The 20,806-nt window shown below is 44.8% G+C and overlaps 1 protein-coding gene across 2 annotated transcripts in view; it reads right to left on the reverse strand.

The window, feature by feature from the left end:
* The window catches only part of LOC129817442 (EH domain-containing protein 3-like), a 39,019-nt gene extending 20,739 nt beyond the window's left edge, over positions 1 to 18,280 (reverse strand). Inside the window, exons 1-4 of one of the 2 annotated variants that reach the window (XM_055872695.1) lie at positions 18,068 to 18,280; positions 17,443 to 17,640; positions 5,988 to 6,164; positions 2,599 to 2,696 (exon numbers count right to left, since the gene is read on the reverse strand). In XM_055872695.1, coding sequence (XP_055728670.1) covers positions 2,599 to 2,696; positions 5,988 to 6,164; positions 17,443 to 17,640; positions 18,068 to 18,069 — 475 coding nt within the window. In that variant the 5' untranslated portion in view covers positions 18,070 to 18,280. Of the gene's footprint in view, positions 1 to 2,598; positions 2,697 to 5,987; positions 6,165 to 17,442 lie in introns of both variants that reach the window. The other variant, XM_055872694.1, reaches the window with a different exon arrangement.
* Between the last annotated feature and the right edge of the window lie 2,526 nt (positions 18,281 to 20,806).

A 20,806-nucleotide genomic window follows, 5' to 3' on the forward strand; every position in this document is an offset into this window, starting at 1 on the left:
TAAGGTAAGATGAGAGCTAAGGTACAGTAGAAGAGTAGAGGTGTAGCGGTAAGGTGAGATGAGAGCTAAGGTACAGTAGAAGAGTAGAGGTGTAGCGGTAAGGTGAGATGAGATATAAGGTACAGTAGAAAGGTAGAGGTGTAGCGGTGAGATGAGATATAAGGTACAGTAGAAGAGTAGAAGTGTAGCGGTAAGGTGAGATGAGAGCTAAGGTACAGTAGAATAATAGAGGTGTAGCGGTAAGGTGAGATGAGATATAAGGTACAGTAGAAGAGTAGAGGTGTAGCGGTAAGGTGAGATGAGATATAAGGTACAGTAGAGGAGTAGAGGTCTAGCGGTAAGGAGAGATGAGAGCTAAGGTACAGTAGAAGAGTAGAGGTGTAGCGGTAAGGTGAGATGAGAACTAAGGTACAGTAGAAGAGTAGAGGTGTAGCGTTAAGGTGAGATGAGAGCTAAGGTACAGTAGAAGAGTAGAGGTGTAGCGGTAAGGTGAGATGAGAACTAAGGTACAGTAGATGAGTAGAGGTGTAGCGGTAAGGTGAGATGAGATGAGAAGTAAGGTACAGTAGGGTAGGAGTTCTCAGCAGGTAGGTATCAGCTGGAGACTGGACTGGTTCACAGGAAGCCAGAGTTACTCTCTCTTTTCTCTCCCTGACATGGAACAAGGAGACCCTTTTTCCCGGAATATTGGTGTGTCGTGTGTGCCAAGACATACTTCCGTTCAATCACCTCTGAGGATTCTAAGAATTTTATTTGCATCTCTCACTGTGACATCTATCATCAGTGAAAAGACACAAGAGTGACGGAAACATTGGCACACACTAAAAGAAAAAGTAATGCACCATGTACATACAATGTTGACAATCCATTCTAGCCAGGTACTTCCAGAGAGGGTTTATGTCAGTACACTCTTAGAAAAAAAGGTGCTATCTAGAACCTAAAAGGGTTCTTCGGCTGCCCCATAGGAGAACCCTTTGAAGAACCTTGTTTGGTTGCATGTAGAACTCTTTTGGGATCCATGAACAATCCGTACCACTAATAGTTCGACATGTGACCCAAACGGGTTATCCTATGGGGACAGCCGAAGAACCATTTATTCATTGAGTATAGTGGGCCATCCCAGAGGTTGGGCAGGGGGGAGTGGTCAGCCTATGGCAGCCTGCTAGGCTAAGTGATAAACACCATATATGTCTACTGCAGAGTCTTGATGTCCTTGTTGATAAGAGGGCTGGAACACTGTGACATCATGGTGACATTGATCAGTACTCCTGTCCACTTTGCCATTCCCAGAACCACAGATACATTCAGAATACCAGAGGGCATAAATGAAGGTGTATTTACATACTTTGCAGCTTTGAAACCCCTATGAGAGTCATCACTGAAATAAAACACAGATTTCTTATTAGGATTAAGCAGAGTGTACTCAGAGACTAATAGACAATGGTCTTTACTGTTTACTGGAATTCATGTGGAAAGAGCTGCTGGACCATGTTAACACAGTCCTATAAACATAGGGGTGGTGCATAGAGTATCTCACTCTGATCTCTGGTGTCTTTCAACACATCATGATTGAATGCAGATTAAAACACTGCCACAGCTACACGTTTCCCTGACTTCCCATACAGTATGTGGTTTAAAGGGTCAAAGGGTCAGAGGAAAAAAAGGTCAGTCACAGAGAAGCAGGATATCTGAAGGTTGCTTGCTATTTTCACCACAAATACTGGGAATTGAAGGTTCAAACGTGTCCCAGAAAATGCTAATAGAGTAATTACAGAAGTGGTTTCAGTGTGGAAGACATATTCACACTGAAAGTTTTGATCCAGAACTGGCTATGCAAATGTCTCAATGGGTTCAGCAGCACAGGTGGAGAGAGGGGAGGAGGTTGTAAGGGATGGAGGGGTTGAGAGAGGGATGGAGATATGGGTGGAGATTAGGGTAGAGGAATGGAGAGAGGGGTAGAGGGGTTGAGAGAGGGGTGAGGACAGGGGTAGAGGGATTGTAAGGGATGGAGGGGTTGAAATAGGGGTAGAGATAGGGGTGGAGTGGTGGAGGGAGGGGTAGAGGGGTTGAGAGAAGGGTATAGGGGTGGTGACAGGGGTGGAGAGGTAAAGAGAGGGGTGGAGAGGTAAAGAGAGGGGTGGAGAGGTTGAGACAGGGGTGGTTGGTTGAGAGAGGGGTGGAGAGGTAAAGATAGGGGTGGAGAGGTAAAGAGAGGGGTGGAGAGGTAAAGAGAGGGGTGGAGAGGTAAAGAGAGGAGTGGAGAGGTTGAGAGAGGGGTGGAGAGGTAAAGAGAGAGTTAGAGAGGTAAAGAGAGGGGTGGAGAGGTTGAGAGAGGGGTGGAGAGGTAAAGAGAGGGGTGGAGAGGTAAAGAGAGGGTTGGAGAGATTGAGAGAGGGGTGGAGAGGTAAAGAGAGAGTTGGAGAGGTAAAGAGAGGGGTGGAGAGGTTGAGAGAGGGGTGGAGAGGTAAAGAGAGGGGTGGAGAGGTTGAGAGAGGGGTGGAGAGGTACAGAGAGGGGTGGAGAGGTTGAGAGAGGGGTGGAGAGGTTGAGAGAGGGGTGGAGAGGTAAAGAGAGGGGTGGAGTGGTTGAGAGCCGTACCTCTGCTGATCCTCTGCTTCTCTCCAGACAGGATACCAGGAGTATCAATCACACTGATGCTCTCCAGAACAGGGTTGGGCAGCTGGGCACACACAAACCTACAGGACATAAGACAAGACTTAAGAAACACTTTAGATAGCCCAACACTGAAGAATTACAGAGCCTACATGATCAAATCTGACACAGAAAAAGAGTCAGACGGACATAAGACAAATACTCCCAGACTGACACAGACACACAGGAAGATAGTTGGGTTTTCTTCATGTAAAACAAAGTATTGACCACTTTGGACAAAGTTTGTCTTAGGATTCAAAAAGGCAACTGGTAATGTTTGACATTCAACCATGTTCCAACTGTGACATTGGCTTTTTCTTATCTATGGAAACATGACACTGATGTCGGAAATACAACTGATAATAAATCAGAATGTTAGCTGACCCTTTACTCTTGGAGTCTTCACTTTGCTTAGGGAACGTGCATTATCTGTTTAAAATGTTTTCTGAGCCAAGACAAATTTCTGTATACTTACTGTGGTATGATCTGCAGATTTGCACAACAAAGAGCGGCCGTAAGCCAAGAGCCCTAACAACCCAAAAATGTGTTCTGCTACTTAACATCAGAGTAGAACACAAAACATGTATTCATATTTTACCGTCATTTAGCTGACGGTCTAGGAACAGTGGGTTAACTCCCTTGTTCAGGGGCAGAACGACAGATTTGTATCTTGTCAGCTCAGGGATTCGAACTTGCAACCTTTCGGTTACTAGCCCAACGCTCTAACAACTAGGCTACCCTGCCGCCCAATATCATCTCCCTTAGGACACACACTATGAGACCACAGCCTTGTGCTGACATTGGAAACCCTCAGTGGATTGCTATCTCAACCTCTCGTGATCCAAAGTATGAATAGCATATTTAAGAAACACTTAATAGGTAATAAGGCAGTGAGCAGTGAGCAGTGAGCAGCGAGCCCTTACCCAGAGTGAGGTGTGAGGTATGTATGACACGCACACATCAGATGATAAGGGTTAACAGACCCACTGACGGTCTGCCACTAAAAGGGGATACCCTGGGCGGTGAGCAGAGGGAAATTCAATCAGAGGTGGAATGTAGAGCTTGTGTAGCAGGTCTCTCCTCGTGGCATGATATCATCCTGTGACATGATATCATCCTGTGACATAGTAAACACAGCTACCATTGAGGAAGGTTAAACTTAACTTTCACTCTCGCTCCTGCACTCAGTCCGCCTCCCTCCCTTTCCTTCTCTCAAGGACTGTGAGTTTCATGCCAACTGAGAAATATTGAATACTTTGGCATCAGTAAGCTAAGCAACTTACATTGCTTCCCTACATAAATCAAAGCGTGGGGGTATTTCAAAACAAATTGGAATTTCAAATTAAATTGTAATCTGAAACTTATTGGAAACTCAGCAGGAGCACAGAGAAACTCACATGACTAACTAGTAGAGTTCCAGAGAAATCTTTTGGCCATTTGAGCAAACTCAAAGCAAGTTTGAAAAACTTCTTCTCCCAGGGGCCTTTAGAATGTGGAACTCAAAAAACAACTTTCTTTGATGCTCAGTATTGATATTCAATGCTAATAAGTTACTGAACATTCACCATTCCCTCTTTGATAAGGCAACTAAAAACAACCAGTAACAGTGCGCTTTTCATTTACTGTATACAAACATGAGTCATCCATCTCTATAGATCAGGTATTCCCAAACTGGGATGCGCGCAACGCCGTCGGGGTACGCCAAATAAAAATGTGATTCACATTTAAAAACAGTTCATTTATATTTTCCAACGGGGCTATACATTTGGGTGAGGTTTTTTTCTCGCCTGAGTATCCTCGTTTCACTGCCAAAAATAAACTTAAACCATCTAGTGTTCAGTGAAATAACAACACAATGTCAAATACAGGTAGCCTAGTCAAATAATTAACATCCAATTACATGAACCATTACTCTATCCACTAACGGTCCATATGTAGCCAAACGTAGCTGATGCTCATATTGGTATCTGTACTGATGGCGCAAAAGCCATGACAGGGAGATGGAGTGGTAACGCTCGTGCAAGCAGTTACTCCCGACGTCACTTGAGTACACTGCAGCATCCACCGAGAGGCTCTTGCTGCCAAGGGAATGCCTGACAGCTTGAAAGATGTTTTTAACACGACAGTGAAAATGGTTTACTTTGTTAAAGAAAGGACTCTGAAATCTCGTGTCTTTTCTGCACTATGCAATGATATGGACAGCGACCATGTAACGATTTTACATCATACAGAAGTGCACTGGTTATCAAGGGGCAAAGTATTGACACGTTTTTTTTTTTAATTGAGAGGTGAGCTTAAAGTTGTCTTTACTGATTTTCACTTGTCTGAACGCTTGCATGATGATGGGTTTCTCACACGACTGGCCTATCTGGGTGATGTTTTTTCTCGCCTAAATGATCTGAATCTATATTCAATGTGCGGGACAAAATTGAGGCTATGATTAAGAAGTAGGAGCTCTTTTCTGTCTGCATTAACAAGGACAACACACAGGTCTTTCCATCATTGTATGATTTTTTTGTGTGCAAATGAACTCAAGCTTACGGACAATGTCAAATGTGATATAGTGAAGCACATTCCGAAACGGATGACACAACTGGATTCCTTATCCCTTTCATGCCCTGCCTACAGTCCACTTACCGATATCTGAACAAGAGAGTCTCATCGAAATTGCAACAAGCAGTTCTGTGAAAATGTAATTTAATCAGAAGCCACTGACAGATTTCTGGATTGGGCTGCGCTCAGTTTCATACCTTGGCAAATCGCGCTGTTAAGACACTGATGCCCTTTGCAACCACATACCTATGTGAGAGTGGATTCTCGGCCCTCACTAGCATGAAAACTAAATACAGGCACAGACTGTGTGGAAAATGATTTAAGACTGAGACTCTCTCCAATACAACCCAACATTGCAGAGTTATGTGCATCCTTTCAAGCACACCCTTCTCATTAACCTGTGGTGAGTTATTCACAATTTTCGATGAACAAATAAGGTTTTATATGTAAAATGGTTAAATAAAGAGCAAAATTATTGATTATTATTATATTATTATTTGTGCCCTGGTCCTATAAGAGCTCTTTGTCACTCTTTGTCACCCTACGAGTCGGGTTGTGACAAAAACTCCCACTCATTCTTATGTTTAATAAACATATCGTTTGGTGTGTGTGTGGCAGGCTTACATTGATGGCAAAAAACAACATTTGAGAGTGCGCTGACCCTGGTGCTAGAAGGGGTACGCAGCCGGAGGTTGAATGTTTGAAGGGGTACAGGACTATAAAAAGGGAACTACTGATATAGATGAATAAAAAACACTACATGTGGACTGTTCTAGTCTCACCTGTTGAGAAAGGCGTTTCCGAAGGCGTTGAGCTTCCTGAAGGGTTTCTTGGGGTCGACCACCAGGGCATTGCCAGGGATCAGCCCCTCCGTGTCTCCATGCATCACTGCAATGAAGGAGTCTGTGGTTGGCTCTGGCCCGATCCGCATTCCAGGGAAATCCTGCTCCAACAGGTATCTGGGGAGTAATAGGAGACATGGATCTCTGGTTATGCTTTTCTTTATTGTCCACTATCTTAGTTGACATGTTACTTTACAACCCCTATACACCTGCCATTTACATGGCAAACTTGTACTAACGCATCTTTTAAAATAAAATAATAGCAATGTTGAATTATAGGGTCACGGTCCAAGAGTTTATACTTGAATCAGTCTGAATTGATATCACAGATGTCAAATCTCTTCTAAATAGAGATTTGTGTATAATATTGTAAAGATTTAGTATAATTTTATAGAATGTGCAGAATCCTACAAATGCATTGAATTGTAAATCCTAGATTTCGCTGGTGATTCATTACTCAAGGCAATAAATTGTCATTTTAAACCACTTTCAACACTTAAAGCACTAACAGATGTGAGGTCAACCAGCTGATACTCTATGTATCCACTCGACACACACCCTGTCATAGGGGTCAACAGTGCTGGCTAGTACGATAGATGTGAGGAGCACTGACACAAGCCAGAATATATTGTCTCACTGTCCAGACCCAGATGCTTATCCTTCCCACTAGGGTTGGGCGGTATCTAGATTTCCATACCGTCATACCGTTTCTGTACCATACCGGGGTATACGGTATTACCGGAAGTGCACACAAGGGGCGCTATACCCCCCAAAAAAGTATACACATTTTTGACACACAAAATAATTTAGGCAACAAGGATTTTGATCCAAGTGGGGATTAAATGTCTCTACTATCATCAAGAAGCTTGGTCTTGACATCTAGCTACTTAGCTAGATAGTTAGCAAACCAAATGAATATCTGGAGCCCTGAGCTGCATGTCATTTATTTGACACATCTTAGATTTGTTCCAGTTATTCTTAACTTATAGTTATAAGGAGTGGCGTAGCATGCACCCCCGCAGCCCCCGTGAGACATTGGTGCCCCCAACCCCCCGCATTTAAAAAAAAGTATTATTATTATTATTGTTATTTACGGCATTTAAAATCATACCATCGGTATTTCGAAATACCCCGTCGTGTGGTATAAACGGTATACCGCCCAAGCCTACTTCCCACAGCTCTGCCACTGAGGCTTCGGTGAGATGAAGGGAGGCAGAGGGACTGTGTTATGTCCGTCATGATTGCAACGTTAATGAATGACCTTGGGTGTGCGTGCGTATGTGTGTGTGCACGTGTGTGTGTTTGGAAACAGACTAGAGAGGAAAGAGCTAAGCCTGTGTGCTTTCATAACACTTAGGACTGAGGAGTCAGCACACACACACAAACACAGGCCTAGCTCTTTCACTGCCACACTTCCTACTGCAGCCGCTGCTGCTTGCTGCCGCTACATAGGCACGTCCTCTATGAATAATGCACCACAGCACATGAAACTGAAGACGCTGCCTATGGCCCTATCCTGCAGGACAGTGGCCTCACATAGGGCACAAATCACAGAGAAATGGAGAGTAGCCCAACTAGCCCAGTCCACCTCTCAGTTTCCTCTATCACCAAGCCATTAGAGAGGCTAGCTATGGAAACTCTGACAATGGACTGAACCATGACCGTCACAGGCAGAATAGGAATCCAACACAAAGTCATCACCTGACTTGGTCAGTGCTGAACCGTAGCTGATTAAATAGTCAAACGTTTCCAACTTTTGAAACTGACATATATGGCCTGGATTCAGCATAAATCTTTTGTCAGTGCTTTATGATGCTTCAAAATATGATTTAGCAAAATAAACTTTAGATTGCGCAAGCAAAATAATCTGTATTATTATATTAAAAGCTTCCAGAGATGAGAGATTTTTATCCGGTGAACTGTGATCCATCCATCTAATACAATCTTGTCCAGGGATCGGTATACCTGGAATTCAGCGTAAGCCTGGTACAATCACAACCAGAGAAACATTTCAGGGATTTCTCTCTCTGTCTGTACCAACGGACCACGACCACGTCTGGTTACAGAATGTTATAATAGCGCCAGAGGAGATGGCTGCTGTTTTACCATCCCCTAAACAATTGTGATATTGTGTGTTATTTGTAACTTATTTTGTACATAATGTTTCTGCCACTGTGTCTTATGACCGAAAAGAGCTTATTGATATCAGGACAGCGATTACTCACCCCGTACTGGAGGAATACTTTTTCTTTACCGAGTTGAACGGGAAGAATTTACTTCAGACGTCCGACAAGGCCCTCATTGTCACGTTCCTGACCTATTTATGTTAGTTGTTATGTGTGTTAGTTGGTCAGGACGTGAGGTTGGGTGGGCATTCTATGTTTTCTGTTTCTGTGTTGGTTTTGGGTTACCTGGTATGGCTCTTAATTAGAGGCAGGTGTTTGGCGTTCCTCTAATTAAGAGTCATATTTAGGTAGGCGTTGTCACAGTGTTCGTTGTGGGTGAGTGTCTCCTGTGTTAGTATGTATGTTCGTGCCACACGGGACTGTAGCGTTTGTTTGTTTCGTTTCGTTTCGATGTCGTCTGTTTCCTGTACGTGAGTTTATGTTTAGTTATGTAAGTTTATGTTCAGGTTTCGTCAACGTCGTTTTCTTGTTTTGTAGTTTTGAAAGTGTTTTGTTTCGTTTCGTGTTGCCATCGTATTTTATAATAAAGATGGCTTATTTCCCAAATGCTGCGTTTTGGTCTGAAGATCCTTCTCTCCTCACCTCATCCGAGGATGAGGAGAGCGTCAGCCGTTACAGAATCACCCACCACGCTAAGACCAAGCGGCAAGGGAAAAATAAACGGAGTAAGGGACAGGAGAAGAAGGAGCAATGGACATGGGACGATTTATTGGATGGAAAAGGTGTCTACACATGGGAGGAGATCCTGGCTGGTAGAGATCGCCTCCCATGGGAACAGCTGGAGGCACTGAGGAGAGCAGAGGCTACCGGGGAGAGGAACCGGAGCTATGAGGGAACGCGTCTGGCACGGAAGCCCGAAAAGCCCGTAAGTAATTCCCAAAAATTTCTTGGGGGGGGGGCTAAGAGGTAGTGGGCCAAGGGCAGGTAGGAGACCTGCGCCCACTTCCCAGGCTTACCGTGGAGAGCGGGAGTACGGGCAGGCGCCGTGTTACGCAGTAGAGCGCACGGTGTCTCCTGTACGAGTGCATAGCCCAGTGCGGGTTATTCCACCTCCCCGCACTGGTAGGGCTAGATTGGGTATTGAGCCAGGTGTCATGAGGCCGGCTCAACGCGTCTGGTCTCCAGTGCGTCTCCTCGGGCCGGCATACATGGCACCTGCCTTACGCATGGTTTCCCCGGTTCGCCTACATAGGCCGGTGCGGGTTATTCCACCTCCCCGCACTGGTCGGGCAACCGGGAGCATTCAACCAGGTAAGGTTGGGCAGGCTCAATGCTCAAGAGTGCCAGTACGTCTCCACGGTCCGGTATTTCCGGCACCACCTCCCCGCCCCAGCCTAGTACCTACAGTGTCTACACTACGCACTAGGCTACCAGTGCGTATCCTGAGCCCTGTTCCTCCTCCACGCACTCTCCCTGTAGTGCGTGTATCTAGCCCGGTGCCTCCAGTTCCGGCCCCACGCACTAAGCTACCAGTGCGTCTCCAGAGCCCTGTACAAACTGTATCTTCTCCCCCTACTAATCCTGATGTGCTTGTCCTCAGCCCGGCGTCACCAGTGCCGGTACCACGCATCAGTTATAGAGTGGGCTTTGAGAATACAGTGTGCCCTGTCCCTGCTCCCCGCACTAGTAGGAAGGTGCTTATCCTTAGCCCGGTGCCTCCAGTTCCGGCACCACGCACCAGGTCTACAGTGCACCGTATCCGGCCAGAGCCATCCGTCTCCCCAGCGCCATCTGAGCCATCCGTCTCCCCAGCGCCGTCTGAGCCATCCGTCTGCCAGGAGCCTGCAAAGCCACCCGTCTGCCATGAGCCTGCAAAGTCGCCCGTCTGCCATGAGCCTACAGAGCCGTCAGCCAGACAGGAGCCGCTAGAGCCGTCAGCCAGACAGGAGCCGCTAGAGCCGTCAGCCAGACAGGATCTGCCAGAGCCGCCAACCAGACAGGATCTGCCAGAGCCGCCAACCAGACAGGATCTGCCAGAGCCGCCAACCAGACAGGATCTGCCAGAGCCGCCAACCAGACAGGATCTGCCAGAGCCGCCAACCAGACAGGATCTGCCAGAGCCGTCAGAGAGCCATGAGCAGCCAGAGCCGTCAGAGAGCCATGAGCAGCCAGAGCCGTCAGAGAGCCATGAGCAGCCAGAGCCGTCAGAGCGCCATGAGCAGCCAGAGCCGTCAGAGCGCCATGAGCAGCCAGAGCCGTCAGAGCGCCATGAGCAGCCAGAGCCGTCAGAGCGCCATGAGCAGCCAGAGCCGTCAGCCTGCCATGAGCGTCGAGAGCCGTCAGCCTGCCATGAGCGTCGAGAGCCGTCAGCCTGCCATGAGCGTCGAGAGCCGTCAGCCTGCCATGAGCGTCGAGAGCCGTCAGCCTGCCATGAGCGTCGAGAGCCGTCAGCCTGCCATGAGCGTCGAGAGCCGTCAGCCAGCCATGAGCGTCGAGATTCGTCAGTCAGCCATGAGCTGCCCTTCAGCCTGAAAAGGCTAGATACCCAGAACTGCCCATCAGTCCAGAGCTGTCTCTCTGTCCGGAGCTGCCTTTCAGTCCGGAGTTGCCCCTCTATCCTGATCTCCCTCTCTATCTTCATCTACCTCTATATTCTTATCTATCCCTCTGTCTTGATTTATCTCTCTGTCCCGGTGTTGTCCTTATTAGGTATGTTATTAAGAGGATTTTGTGGGGGAAAAAAGAGGGTGGACATTCTTGGAGGGAGGAAGCTAGGATGGATTATGGTGGGGTGGGAACCGCGCCCGGAGCCTGAGCCACCACCGTGGTTAGATGCCCACCCAGACCCTCCCCTAGACTTTGTGCTGGTGCGTCCGGAGTTCGCACCTTGTGGGGGGGGTAATGTCACGTTCCTGACCTATTTATGTTAGTTGTTATGTGTGTTAGTTGGTCAGGACGTGAGGTTGGGTGGGCATTCTATGTTTTCTGTTTCTGTGTTGGTTTTGGGTTACCTGGTATGGCTCTTAATTAGAGGCAGGTGTTTGGCGTTCCTCTAATTAAGAGTCATATTTAGGTAGGCGTTGTCACAGTGTTCGTTGTGGGTGAGTGTCTCCTGTGTTAGTATGTATGTTCGTGCCACACGGGACTGTAGCGTTTGTTTGTTTCGTTTCGTTTCGATGTCGTCTGTTTCCTGTACGTGAGTTTATGTTTAGTTATGTAAGTTTATGTTCAGGTTTCGTCAACGTCGTTTTCTTGTTTTGTAGTTTTGAAAGTGTTTTGTTTCGTTTCGTGTTGCCATCGTATTTTATAATAAAGATGGCTTATTTCCCAAATGCTGCGTTTTGGTCTGAAGATCCTTCTCTCCTCACCTCATCCGAGGATGAGGAGAGCGTCAGCCGTTACACTCATCCCTGTCCTTCGTAGGGGAAAGAGACAGAGATATCGGGGACGAAGGTCTGGGTGCCTTGTAAGGATCCGACAGTGAGTGTGTAGTCTCCCTTTACCATCGGTCCTATTAGCAAATGTACAATCAATAGAAAAAAAATAGACAAACTACGATCACGTCTATATCCTACCAACGAGACATTAAAAACTGTAATATCTTATGTTTCACAGAGTCGTGGCTGAATGACAACATTAATAACATACAGCTGGCGGGCTTTACGCTTTTTCGGCACGATAGAACAGAGGCGTCTGGTAAGAGGCGGTCTATGAATATTTGTAAACAACAGCTCGTGCACGAAATCTAAGGAAGTCTCAAGGTTTTGCTCGCCTGAGGTAGAGTATCTCATGATAAGCTATAGTCCACACTATTTACCAAGAGGATTTCCATCTATATTCTTCGTAGCTGTCTATTTACCACCACAAACCGATGCTGGCACTAAGACCGCACTCAATGAGCTGTATACGGCCATAAACAAACAGGAAAATGCTCATCCATCCAATGCTCCTAGTGGCTGGGGACTTCAAAATGATTCCAAAATGATGTCTCGCACTTGTCGCGTCTCTCTATAACTCCTGGACTAGTCGCTCTGGAAACTATTAGTGACTATAAGTTGCTATAGCAATAATGGAATGGATGAGAGGGTTGGAGACAGCAGGGTTAATCAGTGACACCAGAGGACTGCATCTCACCATTGGTCTTAGGATGGCAGGAGAAATACTAGCATGCACTGGCATTACTGCACAGCAAGAGGGATGCACTTAGTCTCACTAGTAAAGTTTGATGTGGAAACAAGTCACAAAGGCAATGATACAAGTAGAGAGCAGGAAAAGGGTACTAGGCTACACATCTCAACACACATAAGAGGTTCAACTACTTTCTGCCTTTCATTTGCCCATACAGCACATATATCTGATTTTAGTTAATTATACACTGAACAAAAATATAAACGTAACATGTAAAGTGTTGGTTCCATGTTTCATAAGCTGAAATAAAGGATCCTAGAAATGTTCCACACACACAAAAAGCCTATTTCTCTCCGAATTTGTGCACAAATTTGCTTACATCCCTGTTAGCGAGCATTTCTCCTTTGCCAAGATAATCCATCCACCTGACAGGTGTGGCATGATAATTACACATGTGCACTTTGTGCTGGGGATACACAACACACTGCAACAGATTTTTGGTTTTGAGGAGGCGTGCAATTAGCATGCTGACTGCAGGAATGTCCACCAGAGCTGTTGCCAAATAATTTTATGTTCATTTCTCTACCATAAGCCACCTCCAATATAATTTTAGAGAATTTGGCAGAACGTCCAACCGGCCACACAACCGCTGACCACGTATAAACACATCAGCCCGGAACCTACACATCCGGCTTCTTCACCTGCAGGATCATCTGTGACCAGCCACCCAGACAGCTGATTGCTGCACAAACTGTCAGAAACCGTCTCAGGGAAGCTCATCTGCGTGCTCGTCGTCCTCACCAGGGTCTTGACCTGACTACAGTTCGGTATCGTAACTGACTTCAGTGGGCAAATGCTCAGCTTCGATGGCCACTGGCACGCTGGAGAAGTGTGCTCTTCACGGATGAATCACGGTTTCAACTGTACTGGAAAGATGGCAGACAGTGTGTACAGTGTTGTGTGGACAAGTGGTTTGCTGATGTCAACATCGTGAACACAGTGCCCCATGGTGGCGGTGGAGTTATGGTATGGGCAACCATAAGCAATGGACAACGAACACAATTGCATTTTATCGTTGGCAATTTGAATGCACAGAGATACAATGACAGGATCCTAAGGCTCATTGTCGTGCCATTAATCCGCCGCCATCACCTCATGTTTCAGCATGATAATGCACGGCCCCATGTCGTAAGGATCTGTACACAACTTCTGGAAGCTGAAAATGTCTCAGTTCTTCTATGGCCTGCATACTCACCAGACATTTCAACCCTTCAGTATGTTCGGGATGCTCTGGATCGATGTGTACGACAGCATGTTCCAGTTCCCGCCAATATCCAGCAACTTCGCACAGCCATTGAAGAGGAGTGGGACAACACTCCACAGGCCACAGTCAACAGCCTGATCAACTATATGCAAAGGAGATGTGTCACGCTGCATGAGGCAAATGGTGGTCACACCAGATACTGACTGGTTTTCTGACCCATGCTCTGGGTATCTGTGACCAACAGATGCATATGTGAAATCCATAGATTTGGGCCTAATGAATTTATTTCAATTGACTGATTTCCTTACATGAACTGTAACAGTCAAGTTTTTGAAATTGTTGCATGTTAGGAAAAATAATTGTTCAGTGTACATGGTTAAAGTCTAGACATGCATAGAGTTCCCATGTTGTTACTCTGGGGGTAACTTTAATTCATAGTTCAGTTAAGGTGTTTGTCCTATATTTGGCATGTTTGGCTGGCAGTCATGGTGACCGTTATTAGATCAAATGCGTGACCTTCGCTGCATGGAAGCTCAATTTAATTCTGGCCTCCCATCGCCAAAACAAAGTGTGCTTTGTCATAGGCTCAGAGAGACCACAACACTTGCTTTTAGGTCCAATGTTTTTGCATCTGCCCTTGTATTCCTTTGATGAGCCCTAAGTGGGATGGTCGGCATAGCATTAAGTAGTCCATAGGGAAATGCTGGAATTTAGCATGGAAATATGATCTGTTTGATGGTCGTGGACAAGTTTGCAGACAAATCATTGGAGTAGCTGACATTCCTGTGTTTGGGGTGTGACTACACGGGAAAATTGATGCAGCTAATTATTGTAAGATAAGAGAAGATATGCACTATATATACCACAATTATGTGGACACCACATAAAATTAGTTCATTCGGCTATTTCAGACACACCCGTTGCTAACAGGTGTATAAAATCGAGCACATAGCCATGCAATCTCCATAGACAAACATTGGCAGTAGAAAGGCCTTACTAGGGCCTCCCGGGTGGCACAGTGGTCTAGGGCACTGCATCGCAGTGCTAGCTGTGCCACCAGAGTCTCTGGGTTCGCGCCCAGGCTCTGTCGCAGCCGGCCGCGACCGGGAGGTCCGTGGGGCGACGCATAATTGGGCTAGCGTCGTCCGGGTTAGGGAGGGTTTGGCCGGTAGGGATATCCTTGTCTCATCGCGCTCCAGCGACTCCTGTGGCGGGCCGGGCGCAGTGCGTGCTAACCAAGGGGGCCAGGTGCACGGTGTTTCCTCCGACACATTGGTGCGGCTGGCTTCCGGGTTGGAGGCGCGCTGTGTTAAGAAGCAGTGCGGCTTGGTTGGGTTGTGCTTCGGAGGACGCGTGGCTTTCGACCTTCGTCTCTCCCGAGCCCGTACGGGAGTTGTAGCAATGAGACAAGATAGTAATTACTAGCGATTGGATACCACGAAAATTGGGGTGAAAAGGGGATACATTTTTTTTTTTTAAAGAATGGCCTTACTGAAGAGCTTTCAATGTGTCATAGGATGCCACCTTTCCAACAAGTCAGTTTGTGAAATGTATGTCCTGCTAGAGCTGCCCCAGTCAACTGTAAGTGCTGTTATTGTGAAGTGGAAACATCTAGGAGCATCAGCGGCTTAGGCGCGAAGTGGTAGGCCACACAAGCTCACAGGATGGGACCACCGAGTGCTGAAGTGGGTAGCGGGTGAAAATCATATGTCCTCAGTCGCATCACTCACTACCGAGTTCCAAATTGTCTCTGGAAGCAGTCAGCACAAGAACTATTCATCCGGAGCAACATTAAATGGGTTTCCATGGCCGAGCAGCTGCATACAAGCCTAAGATCACCATGCACAATGCCAAGTGTCGGCTGGAGTGGTGTAAAGCTCACTGCCATTGGACTCTGGAGCAGTGGAAACGCGTTCTCTGGGGTGATGAATCACGCTTCACCATCTAGCAGTCCGGCGGATTAATCTGGGTTTGGCAAATGCCAGGAGAAACGCTACCTGCCCCAATGCATAGTGCCAACTGTAAAGTTTGTTGGAGGAGGAATAATGGTCTGGGGCTGTTTTACATGGTTTAGGCTAGGCCCCTTAATTCTAGTGAAGGGAAATCTTAACGCTACAGCATACAATTCTAGACGAGTATGTGCTTTCAACCTTGTGACAACAGTTTGGGGAAAACCCTTTCTTGTTTCAGCATGACAATGCCCCCGTGCACAAAGCGAGGTCCATACAGTAATGCTCTTGTGGCTGAATGGAAGCAAGTCCCTGCACCAATGTTCCATCATCTAGTGGAAATCCTTCCCAGAAGAGTGGAGGCTGTTATAGAAGCTAATGGGGGACTAACTCCATATTAATACCCATGATTTTGGATTGAGATGTTCAACGAGCAGGTGTCCACAAACGTTTGGTCATGAAGTGTACTTTGAACACACCGACAGCGGCATTGCATTTTGGTACACCAGAATTACATTCATTTCCAATGAAACACTGTGTTTGCCTTGCAGCATTGTGTTGCAGAGGCAGTTTCAATGCATTCGGTGTGGTACATACGTTGTATTTAAAGAACGTATGCATCAAACTGTATGCTTTGACAGCTTGACAGAAATGGTAGCAGAAGGTGAATGTTGAACTTTGTTGCATACATATCTAGATGATGCTGCGTACTATTTTGCGCAATGACGCTGTCGGTGTGTTCGAAGCGTTAGTCCATATGAGATGGAAATGTGTCCTCTGATCATTTTCCCAACCCCTCCCATATACACACACACACACACACACACTCAAACACACATTAGGTTGGAGAGGCTGGAGAAGAGTAACATGTAATCATAAAATGAAAATTATGGGATGATATCTATAACCATATAATAACCTGTGGTGGAAAAAGCACCCAATTGTCATACTTGAGTTAAAGTACCTTAATTAATAGAAAATGACTCAAGTAAAAGTGAAAGTCACCCAGAAAATTCTACTTGAGCAAATGTCTAAAAGTATTTGGTTTTAAACATACTTAAGTACCAAAAGTAAATGTAATTGCAAAAATATACTTAAGTATCAAAAGTAAAAGTAAACATAAATAATTTCAAATTCCTTACATTAAGCAACCCAGACGGCACAATTTACTAGTTTTTTCTTTATTTACGGATAGCAAGGGGCACACTCCAACACTCAGACATAATTTACAAACAAAGCACTTGTGTTTAGTGAGTCCACCAGATCAGAGGCAGTAGGGATGACTAGGGATGTTCTCTTGAACATTGGATAATTTTCATGTCCTGCTAAGCATTCAAAATGTAACGAGTACTTTTGGGTGTCAGGGAAAATGTAAGGAGGAAAAAGTATATTATTTTCTTCAGGAATGTAGTGAAGTAAAAGTTGTCAAAAATATAAAATACTAAAGAAAAGTACAGATACTAAAAAAAAGACTACTTAAATAGTACTTTTTTCTTAAGTACTTTACACCTATGATAATAACATATGATAACACTAGATTCCCATAATCTACTTATATATTTTTGTAAACTCATCTATACAGTACCAGGTGAATGCCATATGACCAAGAAAGCATTTTTGTCTGTTGGAATGTGTTATCCCTCTTCTCAAGTCAGAGTACTGGGTCAATATTTGACCTGTGACTGCCCAAGGTTGAACTGCAACCCAGACAACCATGCAGTCAACCCAAAAACGAAGACATTTATCTCCCTAGGATAACTGTTTTGTTCAATAAAAGCTCATTTTTGCATCAAGCTGTGAATATGCAGTGTGTCTGCCATGCATTTAATGTCCCCTCTGTTTGCATATCAGACCATAACTCACTAGTATTTTGGCCCACTGACCAGCAAGCAAAGTACCCACCAGTGACATTTCAAACACAGACCTACCGTATGAAGCTGGTCTTTCCAGTGGAATACTGCCCCACAAGGAGAACCATGGGTTTGTTGTCAAAGTCGGCATCCTCTAAGGCGGGCGAGTGGAACTCGTGGAATTTGTAGTGTTCCTCCAATGGCAACAATTTGGTTTTGTAGAGCTTCTTGAGGCCATCGCTGACTGTCTGAAAGACCTCAGGATCCTTCTTCCTCCTGTCATCGGTACCCAACCAGCTGAACATGATGCAATTCGATAATGGACAACCTTATACTCTATAGAGATCTCTATTGGTGATTTTTCTATTTCTATTCTAGTCTTCTATTCAAATAATTCGGAGGATCTCTTTGTCATTGATTTAGTAGATGGGATGTTTTTCCTTTCAATCAAACTATATGCAGACACATCCTTCAATGGAAGCGTTCGTTCCCCAAGTCCTTACAAGCCAAACACGAGACACAGATGCATTCAGACGACTATAAGCCAGCTAATTAACTAGACACATACCAGCGATGCTAAATCATTTCTACATGCACATTTTCATATCACAGCTATAATGCACGATTTTCATTCACGCTGTAGAGGAATTTCAGAAATTATGCACGTATCAAGCTTAGCTGTCAAATTGTGATCTCGTCTTACATTTGAATACTGACGCGGTTGAAGCTTCAAAATACTGTCCTAAATAATAGACCTTTCTCGAGTCAAATGAAGAAACAACAATATAGCTATAATAAAGCACTATTCCTACTGCTGCGTAGAATGTTGTGCGGTCACTGGTTTCCCCGGCATCGTTACTGCAGCAGATTTAAATGCCTGTCTGACAACGAAACCTGATCCGAAAGGAAATGCCCAACTACTGGCAAAGCCCCACCCAGTATTACAACGACTGAAGGCAGTGATGGCAGCGCCATATTGGCGGATGAGGGACCAGTTGCATCTATCTCGTTGTTGGTGCTCCTCTAGCGGTAATACAGAGTAACCAGCAAGGCGTAATTACAACCAGCTGCATCGTACATTACCAAGAAAAATTGAAAAGTACTATGTCAACATTTCCATATGCCTACACATACATTATATTGCTTGTGTCATTTGATGTATTTATCTTTTTTTATAAAAAATTTAAGACAATATTTTAATAAAATCTTCACATAAAAATGTAAAATACAAAAGTGTTACAAAATGTGTTCTGATGATGCAGTCCACAAATGATGGAGGGTATGACAGAAGTACAAATTGAAGAGAGGATACAACAATTTGTCTCAAGTGTACGGTAGGACTACAGTGTAGAATGTAGCCTACACTGATGTCAAAAGTTGTAGCTTTGTTCAAATTTAGAGAGAGGGGGTAGAAGGCCATCACCATAGTAGGACATACGCTGAGTGTACAAAACATTAGGAACACCTGCTCTTTCCATGACATAGACTGACAGGTGAAAGCTATGATCCATTGTTGATGTTACTTATTAAATCCAATTCAAACAGTGTAGATGAAGGGAAAGAGACAGTTTATAGAAGGAATGTTAGGCCTTGAGACAATTGAGACATGGATTGTGTATGTGTGCCATTCAAATCACATTTTATTGGTCACATACACATGGTTAGCAGATGTTAATGCAAGTGTAGCGAAATGCTTGTGCTTCTAGTTCCGACAGTACAGTAATATCTAACAAGTATTCTAACAAATTCATAACGACTACCTTATACACACAAATGTAAAGGGATCAATAAGAATATGTACATGTAAATATATGGATGAGCAATGGCCGTGCGGCATAGGCAAGATGCAGTCGATGGTATGGAATACAGTATATACATATGAGATGAGTAATGTAGGATATGTAGACATTGTTAAAGTGCCGTTATTTAAAGTGACTAGTGATACCTCCATTTATAAAATGTATTAAAATGGGAAGAGATTCGAGTCTGTATGTTGGCAGCAGCCACTCTATGTTAGTAATGGCTGTTTAACAATCTGATGGCCTTGAGATAGAAGCTGTTTTCAGTCTCTCGGTCCCAGCTTTAATGTACCTGTACTGACCTAGCTTTCTGGGTGATAGTGGGGTGAACAGGCAGTGGCTCGGGTGGTTGTTGTCCTTGATGATCTTTTTGGCCTTCCTGGGACATCGGGTGCTATAGGTGTCCTGGAGGGCAGGTAGTTTGCCATTGCGGTTGTGGGTCGGAGCAGTTGCCGTACCAGGCGGTGATACAGCCCGACAGGATGCTCTCGATTGTGCATCTGTAAAGGTTTGTGAGTGTTTTTGATGACAAGCCAAATTTCTTCAGCTTCCTGAGGTTGAAGTTGTTGCGCCTTCTTCACCAAGCTGTCTGTGTGGGTGGACCATTTCAGTTTGTCCGTGACGTGTACCCCGAGGAACTTAAAACTTTCCACCTTCTCCACTTCAGATGGTGAATGGGCAAGATAAAATATTTAAGTGCCTTTGAACAGCGTATGGTAGTAGGTGCCAGGCGCACCAGTTTGTGTGTGTGTAAATAACAGCAATGCTGATGGGTTTTTCACGTTCAACAGTTACCCCTGTGTATCAAGAATGGTCCACCTCCCAAAGCATATCTAGCCAACTTGACACAACTGTTGGAGTCAACATTGGCCAGCATCCCTGTGGAACGCTTTCGAACACCTTGTAGAATCCATGCCTCGATGAATTGAAGCTGTTCTGATGGCAAAAGGGGGAGAAACTCAATATTAGGAAGGTGACCCAATGTTTGTAAACTCAGTGTATATCCTTCTCCTTACAGTCTATTTTACATACCAGTATGACACCTGCTGGACTACATTTAGGTCTACACTAGTTTATACAATGGTTTATTCGAGGACTGACTACCACTAGATGGTGTAACTAGATGGTGTAACAAGACAATACATTTGTGATCCATTTGCGTTTTATTATTTGAGTCTAGAAGTTCCATCTAGAAGTAAATCTTAGTGTGATTAGACAATATCAAAAGTACAGTATAATATGTACAAGTTTAAAATGCAGAGTGGCGAATGTATGTGTATCTGAAGACTAAAAAAGTAGTTCTTAGCCTATGCCCAAACCCACTGAATTGTCGATAAAGATCGATTCTATTTTCTATTATATTCTATTCTATTAGTCTTTTGTAACCAGACCTCATCTCACCTGTGTTATCACCAGTATTATAATAGGCTTCCCAATAACTCTGGAAAAACACAAAAACTGGAGCTGAACTAGGCTGCATAATTAATTAAAGACTATATCCGTCAAATTGGGTGGAATCAAGTTCTATTGATATAAGCATTGCAAGTACAATATACTACAAAACCTTGTACATTATGATTTGCACGGTAGGTGGTGCTAAACCAATTCAGATATTATAGGTACCCCGCCAACCTCTGATTTTG

The sequence above is a fragment of the Salvelinus fontinalis genome, chromosome 20, assembly GCF_029448725.1.
Source record: "Salvelinus fontinalis isolate EN_2023a chromosome 20, ASM2944872v1, whole genome shotgun sequence".
Classification (NCBI taxonomy): domain Eukaryota; kingdom Metazoa; phylum Chordata; class Actinopteri; order Salmoniformes; family Salmonidae; genus Salvelinus; species Salvelinus fontinalis.